We start from the raw sequence: 21,623 nt of genomic DNA, 5'->3' as shown, positions 1-21,623 counted from the left end.
GCTCGGCCGGCACCGCACCGCACCGCACCGCCCCTCGCTCCGCGCCCGCCCGCGCCTCTCCCGCCCGCCGCCCGCCTGTCCGCTGCCGCCAACTAGAACTTTTTTTTCTCCCTAACTTCTATCCCAATTTCCAAGAGGCCGCTCCGCGAGGGGGTGGGAAGGGGCGGCCACGCTTCTCTGCCCCGGCCCGGAGGGGGCATCGTCCCGGATCCCCTTCCGCCGGTCCCCTCCGCGCTTTCTCCCGATTCCGGTGAGTTTTCACCGACTGCAGAGCCTCCCCTGCAGATACGCGTCGCGGGTCTGTAAAGCAGGCTCATAAAAATGACGAGACCTCTAGAGCAATACTTTTTATTAGATAAAACGGGGAGGGAAGGGGGAAACGGCCAAGAAAACAGCTCCAAGAACTATAAATACCGGAAAACTTTTGTCACTAACCACATAGTAACATCCGAGTGAACGAGAACCACTTCCGAGCACTTCAAGGAGTAGCTTTCCTCGTCAGAAAACTATGCAATGTCTACCTGAGCCCAACAGAAAGAAGGCAATCTCCATTATAAAACTGCAGACCAGCCAGGTTTATAACTAATTTGTAAATAGGCTTCCACCGAAACAGTGATACAGAATATTCACGTGTCGCTTGCAGGGATCCACAATCAAGTAGGCAAAAGTCTGTTGGTGGCTTTTGCTTGAAGGGTAACACAGGCCATTAGCATCCTGAGAGGAAGAAAAAAACCAAAAACCAAAACAGTATTAGGGACAACAGGGATATCTGTAAGAGAATTAATAAAATCTGAAGTTAATAATTTTGTTCCAGTTGTAACTGTTCATTGCACAGCAAAATAGAACAAATACACCACAGTTTATTTAAATGGTATATGTCCCCATGAGGATCCCAACACTACAAAATGCACAGTAATTCTGACTGGATGTATCAAATAACCTTGAGGTAAATGTAATATTAATATAAAATGTAAAATTAAACATCTAGGCATGTGTTTACATAATTAGAGCCTAAAATATAAATGATTAAATATACAACAGCCCATCATGTTTCCTTTGAAAGAGAAAAATAATCACTTATTCTATATTAATATATAAAGTTGTTTCAGCCGTAATTTTTTTTCACTTAACATTTGCTAATGCATCTGTTCAGGTTCCAATATTTGCATTTAAGCAAAACGCTTATTACAGATCACATTAACAACTTTGGACTATTATTGGAAACATTTTGTGTGCCAGTCCTCAGAAAGGGTTTGAAGGGATTCTAGACACCTAGCTGCAAAATCCTGGTTTTGAAAAAAAATACATTCAGCTGACAATCAGCAGGGGAACTGAGTTCTTCACATTAACATCCTTCCTTCGTCTGCACATGTCAATAAAAGCTTCAGTGTTGACAGAGCAGCACAGCTGGACACACTTCAAATCCAGTAGGGATCCAAAAACTAGATGGAGGGATTTTTGAAGTGTTGGGGTTTTTTATTTAGTCAGTGTGGTAATTGAACATATGAAAGATCAATAAATACGTAGCTGACACTTCCTTTCTTTTAAAACATGTAACAGTTTCCTCCTGCTCCCCAACACCTTTGTGCAACAGTTGAAGAGATGTGGGTTCTGTTACACTTTTCCTGCTTGAGGGAAATTGCTACATTGCATATATTGTTCATTTTCTCCAGGAAAATTTTAAACTCACAGACTACAGACTATTCCTTTGCATAAAAGGAAGACAGCTTTTTTTGGACCAAAGAAACATGAAAACTGTAACCTCTCTCAGTGGATAAGTCAGTCAGCTGAGAAGGAAAAGAGCTGGGTCCCCATTTCTGCACCAAGGAGCATTTGTGAATTTTATCCTTTAGCTGTTCCTGGCACCCCATTTTCTCCTGCTGTTTTAAAGAGAATTAATCCATTATTAGATGGTCTGGTGTCTTCTTTTGGGGGATTATTCAAACCCTAAATCTTAAATTAAGGTAAGCACCTCATAGAAGCACTGTTTTAGACAGGTAGAGATTTGATAATGTTTATTCCCAGAATTTTCCAATGGTAGTCAAATGCCACAAACTAGAAATAGCATTCTATTTTTAAGTGGCACAGCATATAAGCTCTGTAGCTCCAATTGTAGGATACCTAGCTTCAGGTGTTTTCTAAGGATACCTGTGTAACAAACACTGGATTCTCAACTGCAGTAAGGAGAGCAAAATTTTAAGATTTTATAGTGCTCAGCATCAAAAAGCCTTTGGAATTTGATCCAAAAATAACCTAAGCTTATGCATGTAACTGAAGGAAAAAAGTAACACAGGATCAGCATCAAGACGTGATTGCTAATTAAACTCTTTTCCCCATTGGTAATGAGGATCCCACCCCTGCAGTCTGTGTGGAATTGACTGTGGTTTTGAGGTTGTGGCAGTTGAGGTTTTGACGGTTTAGAGGCAGTGTAAGCCCACTAAAAATTTGTTCAACAACTCAAGAACAAAAACAATGTAAGTTCTGGCGATGAGGCATTTCAAGCAACTACCAAACCTAGTATCAGGAAAATAATCAATATAACCTAATTAAATGAAAAGGTTCTTTATTTTAATGAGCAAAAGAGGTCATAAAGCCCCTAAAATGCTTGAGCATAAAGGCTCTGATATTTACATTCATGTATGTACACAATTAAGAATCATACCAATTCCATCTGCAGTGTGGACTTTGGTTCACACATGCAGGGGGTGTAATGATTGATTTACTGATGTTAGAGTAGGATAATTTTATTTTTTCTTTGTAGCAACACAGCTGATGATTTAAGAATACATATGCATAGCATAAAACAGAAATAAAAATACTGCTGAAGATTCTCAAAACTGCATAATGTAATTGACAATTTTTTAAAATACTTCTTGAATAAACTTTGCATTATTCTGTTTTCTAACACTGCCACAGTTTGGGCTCAGGTAAAGGAAGTTCTAAAATATCAGTGAGCACTCCAATACTTAAGGTGTAAAAGTGTTTCATTATATGCAAAGCTCCAAAGCTCTCAAGGGTATTTGGAGTTCAACAGAGTACTTTGTCACAAGATGTAAAATTATTTCTCTTGTGATGCCCAGGTCTATCAGGTTTTGATGCTGAAGAGCTCTACAGACATTTGTAAGAGAGACCTCAACAAATTAAAGGGCTGGACAATGACCAACCATATTGAGTTCAACAAGAGAAAGTGCTGGATTCTGCAACTGGGATGGGGCAGCCCTGGATGTACAGACAGACTGGGAAATGAGATGCTGCAGATCAGTGCTGCACAAAGGGACCTGGGGGTCCTGGTCTGTGACAAGTTGAACATGATCCAGCAGTGCCCCAGCAGCCAGGAGGGCCAACCTGGGGGCCCTCAGGCCTGGGGGGCATCAGGCACAGCATGGCCAGCCAGGCAAGGGAGGGGATTGTCCTGCTCTGCTCTGCACTGGGGCGACCTCACCTCCAGTGCTGGGGGCAGTTCTGGCTGCCACCATATAAAAAAGATATTAAAGTATTAGAGAGTGTCCAAAGGAGGGCAGTGAGGATGGTGAAGGGCCTTGGGGGGAAATCGTATGAGGAGTGGCTGAGGTCACTTGATGTGTTCAGCCTGGAGAAGAGGAGACTGAGGGGAGACCTCACTACAGTCTGCAGCTTCCTTGTGAGGAGAAGCAGAGGGGCAGACACTCATCTCTGCTCTGTGGTGACCAGTGACAGAACCTGAGGCAGAGGAGGTTTAGGCTGGCTATCAGGAAAAGGTTCTTCACCCAGAGGGTGGTTGGGCACTGGAACAGGCTCCCCAGGGAAGTGGTCACAGCATCCTGACAGAGGTCATGAAGTGTTTGGGCAACACTCTCTGGCACACGGTGTGACTCCTGGGGATGGTGCTGTGCAGGGCCAGGAGTTGCACTTGAGCATCCTCGTGGGTCCCTTCTAACTTAGCATATTCTGTGATTCTGTGAACTATAACTTAGAACTTTGAGATATTTACATCTCTAATAGTATGCTTTTTTAGATACCATTTTAAAATTGTGCTCAGCTGCACAAGTCACTTTTATGAGATCAACTTTTAAAAATTTATTTATTTTTAAAATTATTTATCTATTTACATCAGGCTAGGAGGGTATGTCCTTTTCTTCCAGATACAAACCAAGAAAACTTGGCTTAAAAACTGTCAGGATTATAGTAACACTCTACTGTTATTTATCAAATGAACTCAGAAACTTAATCCACTGCAGAAATGTCGTTATGTCCTTGAGAGAAACTTTTCACCACAAACACAAGACATTTGTGCTCCAGTAAGTGTCCTTCTTGTTAGTGCCATGTGGACTGGAGTAGTTTTGATCCACATAGCTACCAAACAGTTTAAGCCTTTCTGTTTTCTGAGAGTAAATTCTTCAGGATGTTCTTTAATAGAAATTGTAATTTCAGAATTCTTCTTCACCCCACAAATTTTCAGAATGTGCAGTAATGCCCAATTTTCCTCCAAGGCTACAAGGAGGATAGCCTGCTCTGCATTAATGCTGGATCTTCTTTTGTCCATCTATTTTGTTTACAAAATTTGCTAAAGTTTGGTTGGGGTTTTGTTTGTTTGTTGTTTTTTTTCTTTGTAGTACTGATGATATTTAATGTATGGCCAACACAGTTAGGGGAGCTCTTTAATGTATATCTGCCTAAATATAGAAATCTGCAAAGTTCACATCAATGCATTTGATTTAGAGGTGTGAAAGGAACAGTAATAACAGAAGAACATCCAGTTACCAGGGTTTTGCTTTTTTATTTTTACTACAGTCTGCAACCTAGCAGAAAGATAAATTTTGATACACCCATAAAGTGTTTATTTTCAAAAGCCTTTTATGAATCATACATGCTACTTAAAAGATGATGACCAACATATGAACAACTGGGCTATTGGCAACCTACAGGGAAGTTTGTGCAGTCTGAAATGACATCAGCTACTGCTGTTGAAAGTTAGTACATTATCTGACATTTAATTATCATATTCTGGTTACTCAAGAAAAATTTGGTGTAGTTCAGCCTACTGTAATAACTTAAATGACAGATATGCTGAATCTAGTAAACATGCCAGTTCTCAAACTTATCTTGATGGTAAATGTATGATTTTGCAAGGGAAACAGATAGGAATGAGACTTGACAAGGAAGGGGAAAAGAGGTTAGCAGTTATCTCACTACCTCAGCCTTTTTGTATACTAAACTTCCTTGCAGTCTTTACAGAAACAGATGCAATAGAAGCTATACACAAAGCTCTAGCAACATTTTAAAAAACAGAACTACAGAAGTACATCCTTAATCCTTACTGTTAACTCAAGTTTTATTATTATCTAAACCTAGAATTACTCAGATTATTTTTCCTTTTTTTTCATTAGCTAATTTCTGGATGACTATTATGACTTCCACTGCAATTTAGTAAATCTATTTTTAGTGAGTGAGCTACCAAATAAACTTTAGCTGCTGGTTACTAATTAAGAGTTAGTAAAGAGGATGAGAAACTGGATCAGTTCAGAGAAAGAGTTCATGAATAAAAAAGTGACAGCTATGGGAAAATAACCCATTACAATGGAATATTATATTTTCTTTGTGTAAAAGTAAATTCGTTATTGTCATGTTATGTATATTACTGCCAGTAAAATCCCATATGAAAATTATTAATACTTACATATGCAGACACTTTGAAGACTGTAGAAATAATATGTATTTCTTTTGTTTCAGGGTTCTTTTGAACACTGAAATACAGGGGTATAATACATACTTAATATATATCATAAATACTGATAAAAAGACTCTTTAATTTATTAAATATATTTTAAACATATGCACTGTATCCTTGCTCAAATTTTATGAAGGTCAAATTTATAGCTAAAATTCAACTTATGTCATATTGAACATGAAAAGTTATGTGGCCATTGTTAGGTAACATGGTTATTATGACATTTTACTGAAAAATATTTAATATATTTAGTAATCTGACTTGGTTTCACTGTTCTCAGCTACTAAATCACAGCAATATTACCCAGAGCTAGATGATTCCAAATACAGAGTTTTCATTTTGATAGATATGAAAAATTATACAGCTAAGCATTTCATAAAAATATTTTCCCATATTCTTTGAGAAAGAACCTGCAAAGTGAAATGAATCTTAATACAGACTACAAGAAGTAGCAGCATTAGTGGTGATTAAATACATTCTTTAGCTCATTTTTAATTAATATATAATTATAGTTCAGGTTTATTTTTTCTCCTTTGGAATTTTGTATTTATAGTCAGCTATGCAACTTGGGATGGGATTACTTCTGAGCTTTTATATTTCTAGACTGTTGTGAAGATTGCCATTTCTTCCATCACATTTACTAATAACAATGAATATTACTGCAAAGAATCCAGGCATCTCAACCTATTTAAAGTATTTTAATATATAATTTTTCCTCAAGTCTGCTTTAAGTGATGCTTACATTTCTTCATAAATTAGATCATGCAACCGCTACTCATTTATCTAATTTTGCAGATTCCCATTTACATTAACTCACAGTGGAACAGCTGAGGCTTAAAACTTCCATACTTATGTGCTTCCAAGAAATGCATATCTCAAAACCTGCCTTGTCACAAATTGGTTCCATTCCCAAGAAAGGTCCCAGTATAGACAAGTTACAAGAAGATATGTGAAACACAGCCCAGCTGAACACCACACCAGGTCCAAGCTGTGACAGCAGTCCCCTGTTACCAATGCTTTGGCAAAGCTTCTTTTTGTGAGAACAAAGGAACCCCAAATCAACCAACAGCACCTTTCTTGATTCAATCTCTGCAGCCAATAAAAGAGATTGACTCTCCAATTAACTGATTTCATCTGTAGAGTAGTGACACAGTCATGTTTGAACCTATACTGTGAGGCTGATCTTCCCTGTGGTCAGTCAGTAGTGACGCTTTCTCAGAACTTTTTGTTGCATCTGACATGTTGACATACTCAATGGTGGATGAAGACAGCATTGCTGAAATCAGTACTGACCCCAGTTGTGTGCCTTCCCACCCCTCCAGAGATGACTGCCTTCCCAGCAGGACAGCTCAGCTATCTCATGACTCAGCTTCTGAACCACAGCAGTTTACAGACTAGTGCATTAAGCCAAACTAACCCAGATGTCACTTTACACTGACACACCAGGCTGTAACTGCAGCAGTTCAGAAACTCTTCAACCATCTCTGTGGAAAGAGTGACAACTTTCAGAACACAACGTAGAGGATTAGTGGCATTATGGCCTTCTACCATGTATCACCACCACCAAAAGCAACAGTTGTATTTAAGTTACTCTGGCTTCAGATTCTTCTGTCAGAAAACTATGCTATCAATTTCTGGTTTCTTAATTTTCATGTTATATATAGATATCTAGGATACCAAAGTAAGTGTTGACAAAGTCTTCCTATTTATTCCACAACCTTGACAAATTTTCTCCTTGTGGTTAGCTTCCTATAAGTAATTTTTCAAAATGTTTATTTTCAGTATTTTGGTTAATTTTTAAGGCAAAAAATTGTGTCTGTTAAAATCAGATGAGATACTTCCTTTGCTGACTTGAAAGAAAACCAAGAGGTTGCCTTTGACAAGCTCATTTGCTCTATTTCTTTTTTTCCCCCTGAAAGGTTTTAGAAAAAAACTATCTTGTCTTTTTGGAGAGGATAGTATTTCCTTAAAAATAATGTTAATAGGCCCATGTTCTTTCAAATTGTTAACTTCCAAACTATTTATTGGATATGGGAGTTCATAATTTTAATGTGCATCTATTCTCTTTTTATGAAGAGCAAACATCCTCATGGTCTCTCTATTCACTTTGGGCTTTATTTATATCCTAACTTTACTGGCAATATTTTACTAGGCTTTCCAAACAATAAAAGAACAACTTAATGCTTTCACATACATTCATTCATTATGAGGGAAAGGGCATGGAGATGAAGATTAAGAAAGGAGAAGAAAATAATTACTACAAGATGCTACAGCAGCTGTCACCATGGAGAGACACTGTCAGAAAAATCAGGGGTTAAGTACAGAGGACAAGATCTATCAACAGAGATTCATAGACTGTATTTTAATTAACAAGTTTATATTATGTAAATATTTCCTTTAAATCAAAATACTACAAGGAATAGGGATTTGAAATTATTTAGGTTATACAGGATACAACACTAAACACTAGAATTTTGGATAGATTCAACTGATGACAGAGTCATTACCGATGGGTAACAGACTACAAGTTGTGCATTAAAATTTTAGTAAGAATATATCACTCTTTTTGCAAAGAAAAAAAATGTCTGCCACTTAGTAGCTGTATTTGGAAGTCCCTAGCTTGTAAAATATCTAGAGCTGTTAATTAAAAAAAAAATATTGCATTCTCTCATAATAAAGCAATGCACATAGAAATGCTTCAATAAAATGAAACATCAAAACTTTTGACACTATTTTGAATGCTAGTGCCTTGGAGTTAGAACTCAGATATGGCCAGAAAAAAAAAGCTGTAATAAAGGTAAGTAGGGAAAAGCTCATTAACAGGTCTGTTGCTCCCAGCAGTAAAGGCACTTCTATAGAGCTCTTAATGCCAAGGCTCTTGCCCATAAGGAATACTGTAACAGGACTAAACAGTGGCAGTTTATACATCTATAACCTTACTGTTATTAGATTGAATTCATCTGTGACAGATGATTATTCAATGCACATCGTCAGTAGATAATAATTATTGAAGTATCCATTTGGTTTTTTACCAAGCCTTCTGATCCTCAAACATAAAAATTAAACCTTAAGGACAGTACAGTTTACAGAATTTTTAATAATAGAAAGCTTTTAATATCACTTTACAAAGAGTAGAAAGTGTCCAATGCAACTGTAATCCAAGATACAATGAAAACACACAGAGGATAGCAGTCTAAAAAAAGAATTTAAACAAAACTTGGTATTCAATAGGAATTTGAGGGTGAACTTTTTGGTAAACAGAATTTAAGAGATCACTACTATTATCAGCAATCTTTTACTGAAAATAAGAGACTAAGAAAGTAATTACTAAGTAATTACTAATTACTAATAAAGTAATTTTAATTGCTTTATTTTCTGCTGTAATTTGTGCAAGAATGAAGCAATACAGTGCTGAGAAATTAGAAATTTAGTCAAGACTGTCATTAGTGTCTCTATTCAGATCCACTCACTGTCTTTTTCTTTCTTAACACAGTGGAAATAAAACAGAAGCATCATTTTAGATAAACTGGGAGCAGGGGAAATGAGACCAAGAAAAAGACAACTCTGATTTTGAAGGGGGAGGAAAGGTCTGAAATGTCAAGATCAAAAGCTTTTCTCATGGGACTTACAAAGAACTCAATACCAAAGGAGAAAGATAAAAGATTCAGTGAAATGCTGAGTTTTGATTTCAACTGGTAACCAGTGCTAACACCAGCTCTTCTGGCAGTGAGAAACCAGCAGACATTTACAGGCAACAGAGAGACACATGGTAGACAAATTCTGAAGATCACTTACAAGGTCACTTCAAAACTTGGGAGGATAGAAAGCAATCTGCCAACTGGCAAAAAAAATCCTAAAAACCAAAAACAAACAGCACAGGAATAGATCTTGAAATATTTTCTCCTAAATATTTTATAGAGGACAGAAGCAGCACACAAGAGGAAAATACAAAGGACTAATTTGGAACAGGTTGAGGATACAGAAAAGGTAAACTTTGAAAGTGGGATGAAAATTGTGGGAGGATCTTGGCAGAGACTTTTTTTTCTGTTTTAAGTAATAAGAACTATTTGACATCTTTATCAAATTTTACAGCATGAAAAGGAAAAAGAATGGAAAGAGGTTTAACGAGATAGGAAGGTAAAGAAAATGAGTGGCTTAGAACAGAACTTGAACATGTTTAGGATAAAACAACTCAACAGCAAAGGGGAGCAGTAAAGTGAAGGAACTGATTGGATTTGCACATTGTCCTAGATTAATTCAACAACAGAAGAGCAGAAACAGCTGCAGTAAATGCAGAGTCACCTATGGCCCAGGACTGAAGGAACAAGCAGCTTAATTCAAGAGCAGAATGAACAATAGAGAAGAAAAGGGAGGGTAGAGTTAAACATTGATGGATCCTTTTATGTCAGATGGTGTATTTCTGAAGAACCCACTTGATTCTCATCTATGTACGAGATGAAAATACCAAAACTACTCATACTAACAAAAATTTTTGTAATATCTTTTACAGTCTCTATATTCCCATCAGCTTAACTAAAAATGAGTCTGTATAACCAATAACTACATTCCATATCCCAGCAACCAGAACATAAGTTGTTTTGTCAATAAGAGAAGTCAGCATATGGATATATCAAAGCAGGGCAAAAATTGTGGTTTTAGTCTGAATCTAAACCTCTGATCAATTACCTCTAACCTCTAACCTTAAAAAAAAAGTCCTCACATAAAGTTCCAAACAATTCCCTACACTATACCTGGGAAAACAAATGTGTGTTAGTTCACCATGTCATGTTAACAGCAAGATTTTATCACCATTAGCTTTACACTGTGAGAAGTGTATTTACAGAACTAGGAAGACCAAAATCCAACTGTATTGAAAAAAATAAAAAATCATTAGGGATAAAAAATATATGGAACTGGAAGTTTCAACTAATTATTTCAATTTTTAAATCCTAAATTAAAAGCAGTCCAATTGAAAGTAGCCCAAGATATAGAGGCAAGACTTAATTGTTGATATTTTACCAATGACAGTGGGAAGACAGTCTGTTTCCAGTGCTATGCCATGTTTTCGGCAGACAATCACACAAAAAAGTATCTTTAAATTCAGAATGAATTACAAACCATCCATAACTGTAATATAAAAATGTTTTTATGTGGGACTGATGCAATTAAAATTGCATATATTTTACCACTGAACTACTACCATTTTTCCATGGTATTTTGATAGTTGGATAGAAATAAACTTGCAGGTGGATTAAATATCAGCCCCATTTTTGAAGCAGTAATGTACAATAAATTTACACAAATCGATACAAAGTATCTGTGTACATATACACAGTTGTACAAAAAAGCAAGTAACACTTACCTCACCAAGTCTTTATAAAAAGCTTTTGTAGTTTCTAAGTATGGGTCAACTGCATCTTCAAACTGGCAAAGAGTTCCTCCAATGCAAAAATGCTTAAAAAGACAGAACAGAAATTCCTCGCGATCCAATTGAGTAAATAAGTCATAATGGTCTGAATCCTCCAGAAGCAAGACCTTGTGGAACAAGGAAAAAACAAGGAAGTCAAATTGATAAAACTTTATTTAAGATTCAGTTTATAAATAATGCAGCTAATATGCTGTATGGTACACAGAAATTATGTCCATGTAAAATACATGGATGAGGGATGGAAATAGGTATTTCTAAATCCTTCTTCCAATGATGCAATTAAGTTCAAAATTCTTACCTATACAGCAGAATCACTGTCAGATTTATGCCCAAAAGACATAAAGGAATATTTTTCAAGCCTTGTTATTTCACTGGTTAATTATCTGTCATGCTAGTGAAACAAGCAATCTGAAAATAATCTATCTGTATTTGATATGTCAATTGCTGTTAATCAATGGGGTAACTGGTTTTGGTAACATTTGCTTTTTCACTTTTAAATTGTTATTTCACATTTGTAAAGGAATTCTAGGATCTCCCAGAGGAGATCACTCAAACTCCCATCATTCTTTATTACACACTCCAGTGAGCCGTGATCTGTAGCCTGGATTAGCCAGACATGCATCCAGCTGCCTCCATGCGTGTCACCTGCCTTTGGCTGAGATATTATGTGAACACAGAGGACTTGCTAGATTAATGTCAACATTGGTTCATGTAAATGTGGACAGGAATTGTAACTCACAATGGCTACAAGACATTTGAGTCATGTCAGCCAAAATGCAGATGCCAGCCCAGGCAAACTAGTCAAAAGTTAGACATGAATCCACTGCTCTCTGGCCCTCTTTATAACAGAACTACAAAACCTGAGTAAAAAGGGGTCAGGGCAACAGCTGTTCTGGATGGCCACCTCATACATATCCCAACCTCCCTGGCTGAAACAAGAGAAGACATGGCAGATAGGAAAGAAACATGGAGTCTTGCAGCCAAAGGCCACTCTCTGACACCAGGAGACAGTTTGGTGCCCCCTACAGTCTTCTGTTCTAGATCCCTGAGTAAATAATTTGAAATTTTTATGTCATTCCTGGATTTCGGCTTATCCTTTCTGCTGTCTTAGGTCTTAGGAGTAGGAATCACCTTTGTTTCAAACCAATATTAAACCCTCAACTTGCAAATGCTGACACACAAATCACTTCCATGGGAAGGAAACTGGGAAGACACTGAAACCGCAATAATTTCTAATTTTAAATGTTGCCTCTAACCTTCCTACATAAAATATATTTAATTTTCAGAAAACATTTCACATGTACCCAATTTATAAATAAATACAAAGTATTTTGAACTGCTAGGTTACAAACTACATCTGAAATTCAAACATGAGCTTGAGTTCTCACCTTTTCCCAGAACTTTACAAGACAGACCAGTATTTCAGGCCACATCCTGTAACCAGTGTCACTGGTTCAAATACATTGCCTTCAAAGGATTTGCCAAGTGCAAATGAGTGCAACTCTATAATTATTTAGTACTTATGTTGATTATATATACAAGGAAGAGCAAAATCCAGTTCTCCCACACTATGCTTTGCTAATGCTACACAAACATAAGTTTAAAAAATGGTTTTAGCTTATGAAGTCAAAAGAAACACAGTAAAGACATACATTGATTAAAAGGGTGCAACTGTTAGAGATTCTTTTTTCAGATAATCTGCTTTCTGACACTTCCACTAGAGTATAACAAACAGTTTTACATTGCAGACCTGTTCAGGAATTGTATTTGGTCATTTTCCAGTATTATACTGAAAAATAATTTCCTCTTCCGTAGCTCCTCTTGCTTTAGAGAAAATGTATTAAGATGGCTTTCTTTTCTTTATCTAATGCCTTCAGATATTATATGATCAGCATTCCTGTCCAGGAATGCTTCAGGAAGTAGCTATCGAATACATTCAATTTCATCCACTACCTGGAAGGCTGGGTGAACCTACAGCTCTGAGTATCACAGCACCACTCGTTGGCATCCTCCTAAACAAACAAGCAGCTGCATTTCCCCACACAACCCCAGCATTGACTGCCTGAGACATAGGTGGATAGAAGAAGGCTTAACTTTTTTCTCCCACCTAAAAATGAAAGAGGGCTCACCTGTAAAACAAGTAATTGCTTTCACATATTCAGGCACTGCAGCACCTCAATTTGGTGAGGTAAGTTGTTTGTAAACCATGGCTATTGATGCCTGTTTTTGCCACTGTCAGAAAAAAAGCAACCTGAAAAATGTGTCCTTATAGTACCTAACAGAGTAGGAAAAATAATAATAAATTATTCATTACTATACTGACCTTCCTTAATTCATCAGAGATAACAATATCATCGTAATAGTCATCATAACATTTCACAATAGTTCCAGCTTCTCTAACAATTCCTTCAGAGTACAGCCGATCAAAAAATGACATGGAAATCTGTGTACAGGGTACCACTGTAGCTTCAATTTTTATCACTTTGGAACCTGGAAGATACAGGAAGCTGGTTCTGTGTTTCATGTTTAAAAAAATAACCACACACATCATGTAAGTATGACTCAGTCACAGAGTCCCTCAAAGAAAAAAAGAAAAAAAAAGAAAAAAAAAACCCAAGAAAGCTAAGAAGGAAACAAGCATAAAGAAAACATTAAATTCATTTGACTATTACTTTCCATTAAGGCTCATGTGTCTGCTCCCCCTGTTGGTAAATACCATCAACCGAAACTAGGGATAAATGGAACACCGTGTGAACCCAGCATCACATTAGATCACACCCTCAGAAAATCATATTCCACAGGTTAAGCCTTAAAGCATCTCAGGACATATGCCAAAATTGGCATGATGAAGTACGGAAGTCAATAGCTGCTAACAGCACCCCACAAAGTAAAAACCAAAATGAACACAGCCTCAAAGAATTTTTGATTTGTTAAGTACTATATTGAACTCCTAAAAAAGTTCTTTTGTAGCCACTGTAAGCTTTATTAACCAGCTATTTCAGAAGATGAAAAAGGTACTATCAACACTTCCTATATGAATCTGGAGTATCATTTGGGAGTATCACAGTATTTAATGTAATCATTAAATGCAGAATATATTTTTCTATCCTTTTTCCCCTTTGCTTGCAGATCATCCAAGCCTGGATCCTGTTGCTCACAGACATCTAGTGCCATTTGAGATGCCTGCCCTACAGTATTTTCCTTAAAGAGGTATCAGTCCATACAGACACGTATCTTCTCTATATACAGTGTTACATCTGCAAATCTGTCTGCATGGTGTTGGATAACTTATGGCATTTCAAATAGCATTAGGCCCCATGTTTAAGAAGCTTTGGACTCAGCCCAGTTCTGTCTCTCTCTGCAGTCCAAGTGCTCTGCATAATGATAGAACATGTTCTCTACCCATCTCCAGGTCCGCCTGAACAACCTTCAAAGTGCTTCTGAACAGGAGAGGGGAGGAGAGCATGAGTGAGCATTCAGCACAAGGGCAATGTGTCTCAGCAGAGAGAATATTCACAACATTCCAGCTGTCCATGAGTTTATTCTTATCTCTTCTCCTCTGCAGGTTCCCTTGATGGGAGACTGGCCAGCAACATCACAGTATCTAAAGGCTTTTTAACATACAATTAAAGATAAAATTCAGTGCTGTCCTGACAAACTGACCCAAAGGATCACCAAGAATTACTATTCAGGAAATGTCCAAATTTCCCTCTAGATGACAGCATTTCAGGACCAGGAACATGCCAAAAAGGGATGCATGAACCATGACGCTTCCAAGAGCACCTATCATTTCACTCCAATTCTAATCTTTGTAAGCATAGCAGAAATTTTCTCTGACCCCCACCTGCAGAAAGCCTTAGGATTTCTGCCATATACTATTACATAGAGACTATTTATTCATAGGTTAAGTAGGGCTGGTATTTTAATACCTAAACCTGGGTAAACTGTACCACCCCACCAATCAAGACCAGGAAAAAAAAAAAATAAAGAGAAGTTATAAATCAATAGCTTGAAAATATGCCTACTTAAGCTAAAATACTGACAGAAAATTTTATAATTATTTTATTGGACCATTGTGATGTCAAGAAAATTTGTTAAAGACAAAAGCACAGCATTTAATTTCTTGGCTTCCTGTCTACCGACAATGGTTATGAAAAATGGTAATTTTTATTAAAGAATAAAAGGTTTAGTACCTTCTCCTACCTGTACACACAATGACTACACAAAATAATCATATGACATAACCAAGAACAAGTCAGAAAAAAATAATGAATTACAGGATTACAACCTATGAAAAAAACCCAAACTGATGTATATTTATTTATTTGTACTTCCTCCCACCTCCTCACTTCCAGTTTCCTCTAACTTCTAATTTTCCAGCTCCCTTTCATAGGGATTGAATTTTCATTTTATAAGGGATTTATTATGACACAAATCAGCTTTTATCACATAAACTATTTTAAACTTAACATTAAAATCTGAGTCGACTAACAAACATCAGATGCTAAATAACTTGAGAAAAGTGAAAGATCCAGTTACTGAGCTAAAAATATAGGAAATTGAGCTATTTATAGGCCTTAAATTATAAGGATTTTATTGGTGGAAGGGAAAGAGACTTCTGCTCTGAAAAAAGGCTTTATGAAAACTTCAATAATGAAAAAAAAAAATCAAGAGCTTTGTAATTTGTTCAGTAGTTCAGAAAACCAAATCACACATGGAAAAGTTTAAATACACTGGAAGGTCCTGCTCTCTAATTGAGAAGTGAGATTTGAAATTCAAAATTTCCTGGACAAGAATGATAGGTTTTAATAACTCTATAAAAGTAAGCAGTGAAAAAGGAAGAAGAAATGCCTTGACAACTCTACAAGTGGAAAACAAAGAGCTGAAAAATCCTGAAACAGTTTAAACTTATTATAACAGCCAACACTGGAATATCTATGAAGTGCTGCCACTTTCAAATTAACACATTGCATATCTAGTATGGGGCAGATAAACCCTGGATTAGGTATATTCAGAATTCCTCCAAAATCAAAGGAAGTTTTTTACATAAGAAAAATATCTTGTAACTTATCATTTACATAATGTTTTATATGTAAGGCAAGTTCAGTGCTCAGTATTAAAAAAATATGGTATTTCCAAAGTAAAAGGTGTAGGTCGATGAATCATGGTTTCATATGATATCTAAAATTCTTTACTAATTATATCCTATAATAGTAGTTTAAAAATTGCTGATTTAAGATTGTCTTCCAGATTTTAAAACCCCACTCTAAAGACAGAAATTGTTGAAGATTTAAGCACATATAGCAACTCAAGAATTCTTTTTTAGGCAAATCCTAATTTTTTATTTACACAAATAGATGGTAACTTTACCCCTTTGAAGATAAAGTTTCAAGTGTTAATTGAGCTTAAGCAGATACAGTCCTGCCTCCCTAAGACTGCTGACAGGTGCAAGGCCAGCAATGTATCCAGGGAAAAACGACTATTTAGTTCTCATTGCAGCTATTTAAAAAACACAAGACTCAATACATAAAGCACATCAGAAATATCAGATACTCTGCCAGGCAGTCAGAACAAGGTGAAAAAATATCCTTATTAGGGATATTGCCCTACAGGCAAAAAAGTTTGGTTTGAGACTAGATCATTAATTATCTTTCTGATCAGAGGAAGCAGACTAGAGAATATCATTGTGTATCATTTACCTAGAATGTTTTATTTCAAGCAATGCTGAAGTCCTTGAAACAATGTATTATTGTCGAATTCTACCAGGACAAAAAACATAAGTAAAAAGGTGAGAGGGGACCACAGCCTTAAAAAAGAAAAAATTATTATGAAAATAAACACTACTGTAATGTTTTATTAATTTCTTTTATAATGCTGACATCTTTCTGTGGGTCCAGAAATATTTTCTGCCCAAGCTCATGGAGGGCAGGGGAAAGGAGTTTTCTATGGATCTATTTAAACCCCATCTGTATTATGCACGCAAATTATCTCCTGCATAAAAAAAAAAAATATTAACATTTTTGTTTGTAGCAGAATAAATGCAGACTGTGTATATTCTTCAGAATTTCTAAAAAGTAAAATAAGTATGTTTCCAGTATTTTTTAACAACAGGAATGTTGTTTTAAAGTTACTCCGCAGTGACAAGCAAATGGTATATCTGGATGAATGTATCAGCACGCCTGAAGAAGAAAATACTAGAAGATGATTTTTACCTCCTCCCACTCACAGCTAATTCTTACTATATTTTCAAAAAATGCACATAAAGACTAAGTATAGAAAAATGTGCCAACATTCCTCACCAAAAATAGGCAAAGAATGGGAAGATGAAATTTTAAGAGCAAACAGGGTATACCAGCTGTCCAGGATTTAGAAAGGGAACCCTTCCAGTCCTTGGGACAAAATGCTTCACTTCTGTGCAGAGGAAGATTGAGCAGAACCAAGAGTTAAGCTGGGTTACTTGGCAAGAGTGCCTCCACTCTTAACACAAGGTATGTAACCTGCTGACCTCCACTACAGGGACTGTCAAGTTATAGACTAGACAGATAGCCTAAAACAAATCCTGTTTAAAGCAAGAAAAGGTTTACTACTGGCTTAAAATACATCTATTTTCTTTCTGCTTGCCAGAGAAAGAGGTACCTGAAAGGGTACTTGAGACATTTTTTGCATTTTATATATATTTCAATTGTTGTAACAGTTGGGTAATATGTTTGGAAAATGGATTTTTGCTGACAAAAAAAGTGGCAATGTCTAGTGTCATTGTATATAGTGGGAAAAACCTATGCCAGTTCCAGAGAGCTGAAATGGAAAAGTTAGAAAATTCCCAAAGCTCCATTAAATATTTACACACAGTAATATTGCAGACAAACCAAAAGAAACGAGGGATTCCCACTACCCTCTTTTAAGATATTCCTATTATGGAAAATCACTTTGGCAATATGCAATAACATTATGCATAAAACACCATTACATTATCACATGCAATTGCCATGGATTTTTGTGTGCCATTTACGTAATGAAAAACACAATTTCAAAGTGGAGCCACAAATTTTCTGTTTGCTTTTGGCCTTCCTGCTTTAGCATCTCATCTGCAGCTCCAGACCTAATGGAGTGCGTTAGTTTTTAGTGAAGTTTCTGATATGGCAACAAAGTTGAAGTGATCCTCATGGCATGGCTGCAAGCGGAGCAACCTGTCCCACAGGGCTCTTCTGTGCCTCCACCACCATGGCTGTACAGACAGCAGATTTACAAGAGCTCAGGATGTGCTCTACTAATCCTCTGCTCTCAACTTTAATTTGTAACAGAGCAATCATCTCAGACCTGTCCCAAGTCAGGTCGTTGCCTCTATAGAAGAAAGCCCTTCTCCAAAGGTGATTTGCATATGGTACTACTGTAATTCCACAAATAATGCAGCTGTTTATGTCTAGACACATAATCAGGTCAACTGGATGCCACAAACCATTTATAAACAGCTTCAGGTGCTTGATTTATGGAATAATGCAGGGGTCAAAAGAAAAAAGGGCATAACAGGTGACAAATTAGTTATTTTATTCTAGAAGTAGAATATCTTCCTATTACTTAGTAAAAGAAGTAATTCTTTAAGGCATTTCAACTAGTTGAAAGCACATATATATGAACTGTCGTTATGGGAAATTAGAGCAAAATAGTTAAAACACAGACTTTTTTATTTAAGATTAATTTATTCTAAATTTACCCAATGTGGTCCATTGTCCTGAAGCTGACAGCAACTTTAAACTGGAGTTCACACTTTGATCATTAAAAAATGCCTATAATATTCAAATAAGAGAATACAAGTTAATGAAATGAAACAGAAAATCATCAATCATAGTGCCTTGGACTTTCAATCCAAATTGTAAGGCTCCAATTAGTAAGCAGATTCCATATGATTTACCAGTTTGTGTACTAAATAACACACCAGCAAATCCATGGGTTTGTGATTCAGTGTAGCCAGTGCCTTTTATACATAGAAGATATCTTCAGCTGCATATTTATATATGTAGTATTCAATTTTTATAGTAAAGCTGTTTTAGTCCAAGAACACACAAAAATGTATGAAATTCATGGAGGTACAAAAAATTGAAGATGCAAGTTCTATCTCTGCAAACAAGGTCGTTGAAGTTAAAAATGAAATGCCAAGTATGATTTTAAAATTTACTCTTTTTAAATATATTTGAAGCTTGGAGAAGTGTAGAGGCACACGAAAATTATTAAACAGATACAGAGGAGATTCATAAGTTATTGAAGGGATGAAGGATATATTCCACAGTAAGATTTGAAGAATTCAATCTTATTGATTTATCAATTAAAAGGAGATATCCATAGTAATGTTGATAGATGGCAAGTTTCCAGGCTAGATAAGCCAACTAAGAAAACCCACACTTACAAAGTGAATAATCACTGAAGAAACTGCTAAGAAAATGAAATTATGGATCTTTCAATTTCTGTATCACTAAATTTCTTTATCACCCCTCTGGGATACAAAGAGATCAGACATTACATGTAATGGTCCTTTTTTCCCAATTACTCCAGCTTTTCAGATTTCATAACTTCACAGCAATATCTTTACATTTTTAATTCAAAAGAGACAAGCATTGAGAGGGTAAATGGGTATTCTGTAAACTTCAATAATTTGAAATGTTTATCAGTGAAATAAATATTGGTCCATTTCTGTGTGAATTTCTTTAAGATATAAAGAGGCTGAATTCTTTATCCAGGATAACAATATAAAATAGACATACAAAATATCAAAAAGTTGTTTTTAAACCAACAGATGTAAAAATCACATAGTTTTTAAAACCACAGGTTTGGGTTTTTTCTGTCTGCAAACAGATGAAGAGATTTGACTTTGCAGACGACAGAAATGGAGGACACAAAATCAGCAAGATATTTGAGTCTCACAAAGCTGGGAGTTCAAAATTCTAGTATAAAGCAATGGCATCCAATAAATTTAAAAAGTTTTATTTCCAGATATGTGGTGCACATGCACATCTAACTGCACTGTGAATTTACTGTGAGAAATTTACTGATAGCTGTGAGCCTATAGACTGTTTGAAGTCTCACACTAGGTGGACTTCCCAACATGAAACCCTGCAGCCAAGATCAGCATCCAGTTCAGATTTCCATTCTTGGGAATCCTGAAAGGTTAAACTGTTCCCTCTTAAAGCAGAGTAACATTAGTACAGACTAAAATATTTTTACTGGACAATACAGTTAACCCACAAAGTCAGAGACTTGAGCACCACACCTAAATCATCTCTTTTCAAGGAGACAGTGAGCAAGCCCACAGCATTCAACACTCCTAATGCTGAATATAATTTCATGGCGGGGGGGGGGGGGGGGGGGGGTAGGGGGGAATCAACTTAAAATGCAAAGGATTTAGAACTACCATAAGAAACTCATCCTTTTGATAGGGCTTAAACTGCTGGTCAAAACTGAAAGCTTGTGCTGTGATCCTGCCTTGCATGGACCTGAAATGGAAAAATGAGATTAAATATTCTGAAGACATACATAATACCCTCTTTTGACCAATTATACTTTGGTTTTTCATCCCCATTCTCAGTTATAAGCGCCTCCAACCCTTCGTTGGAGGGCTCGAACTGCGCTGGAGCCCCGCTGCGAAGCTGAAATAGATCTGGGCTCACTGTGGGAGGCCAGGACAGACCCTCACACCTAAGAAGGCGCGGTTTGCCTGCCTGGAAAATATGAAGGGGACTTCATGTGAAGGGGTTGCAGGGAATAAATGAGGGGGGAAAAAAAATTAAAGATAAGAGAAATAGACGCGGACCCGCCGCCACCGGAGCGGCCGTCCTGTGGGCGCGGCAATCACTCCAGCCCTCAGGACGGCCCGCCTGTTCCCCCGCCGCCCCTAGACAGAGGCATCCCGCAGCGGGCGTTCCCCCCCCCCACCATTTGAGGAGTCGGTCCGCGATGTTCCTGTCCTGCAGGCAGGAGAAGGTTTTCTGCGGCAGCGCTCGGAACACGACCCGCACCGCGCCGCGCCCGCCCTCCGCGGACATCTTCCCGCGGCCCCGCGGTTGCCGTGGAGACGGCGCCGCGCCGGCGCGGAGCCCGGCCCCGCTCCCGAGCGTTCCGCCGCCCATGAGGGCCGGCGGACTCTGCTGTCCCCTTTTTCTTCGTTGTTTGCCTACAAAATCCCTTAATTCAACACCAACCTTCTCCCCTCTCCCCTCTCTTCCTGTCTCTGCGCCAGAAAAACTCAGGCTTGCCCAGCAGGCCGAGACAGGGACTGCCATTGCTGCCTTTGCTGAGGCCACCCCAGTGCTGTAACACCAAAACTAACTAGGAAAAGGCCAAAGTTATGAATTATAAGCTTTTAGCGAATCAGGGCTGCTGTTTGCTTCCGAGGAGGCAAAGCCATTTGGGAACAGCAAAGCTGTACTTTCAAACTCTTCCCAGTCGAAATTAAAGGAAAGACCATTGTTACTTCAGGAAATTATTTCCTCAAGTCTA

The 21,623-nt window shown here is 37.3% G+C and overlaps 1 protein-coding gene across 3 annotated transcripts; it reads right to left on the bottom strand.

Annotated features, from left to right (window-relative positions):
* Positions 1-332: 332 nt before the first annotated feature.
* CFAP300 (cilia and flagella associated protein 300) lies at positions 333-21,187 on the bottom strand. Of its 3 annotated transcripts, XM_053935175.1 has the most exons (8): positions 21,060-21,187; positions 20,539-20,620; positions 18,847-18,919; positions 13,459-13,625; positions 11,070-11,242; positions 5,657-5,723; positions 1,763-1,880; positions 622-714 (listed from the first exon to the last, which is right to left on the bottom strand). In XM_053935175.1, the coding sequence occupies exons 1-8, from the start codon at positions 21,167-21,169 to the stop codon at positions 707-709; spliced, it is 798 nt and encodes a 265-aa protein (XP_053791150.1). In that variant the 5' UTR covers positions 21,170-21,187; the 3' UTR covers positions 622-706. The 3 variants fall into 3 exon arrangements, with proteins under 3 accessions (XP_053791149.1, XP_053791151.1, XP_053791150.1); XM_053935174.1 differs by lacking the exon at positions 1,763-1,880 and having other exon boundaries at positions 333-714; XM_053935176.1 differs by lacking the exons at positions 1,763-1,880; positions 5,657-5,723 and having other exon boundaries at positions 561-714.
* Between the last annotated feature and the right edge of the window lie 436 nt (positions 21,188-21,623).

This window comes from Vidua chalybeata, chromosome 2, assembly GCF_026979565.1.
Source record: "Vidua chalybeata isolate OUT-0048 chromosome 2, bVidCha1 merged haplotype, whole genome shotgun sequence".
In the NCBI taxonomy this organism is placed as follows: Eukaryota; Metazoa; Chordata; class Aves; order Passeriformes; family Viduidae; genus Vidua; species Vidua chalybeata.
The sequence above is the reverse complement of the archived record's forward strand: the minus strand, read 5'-3'. Positions and strand labels throughout refer to the sequence as shown.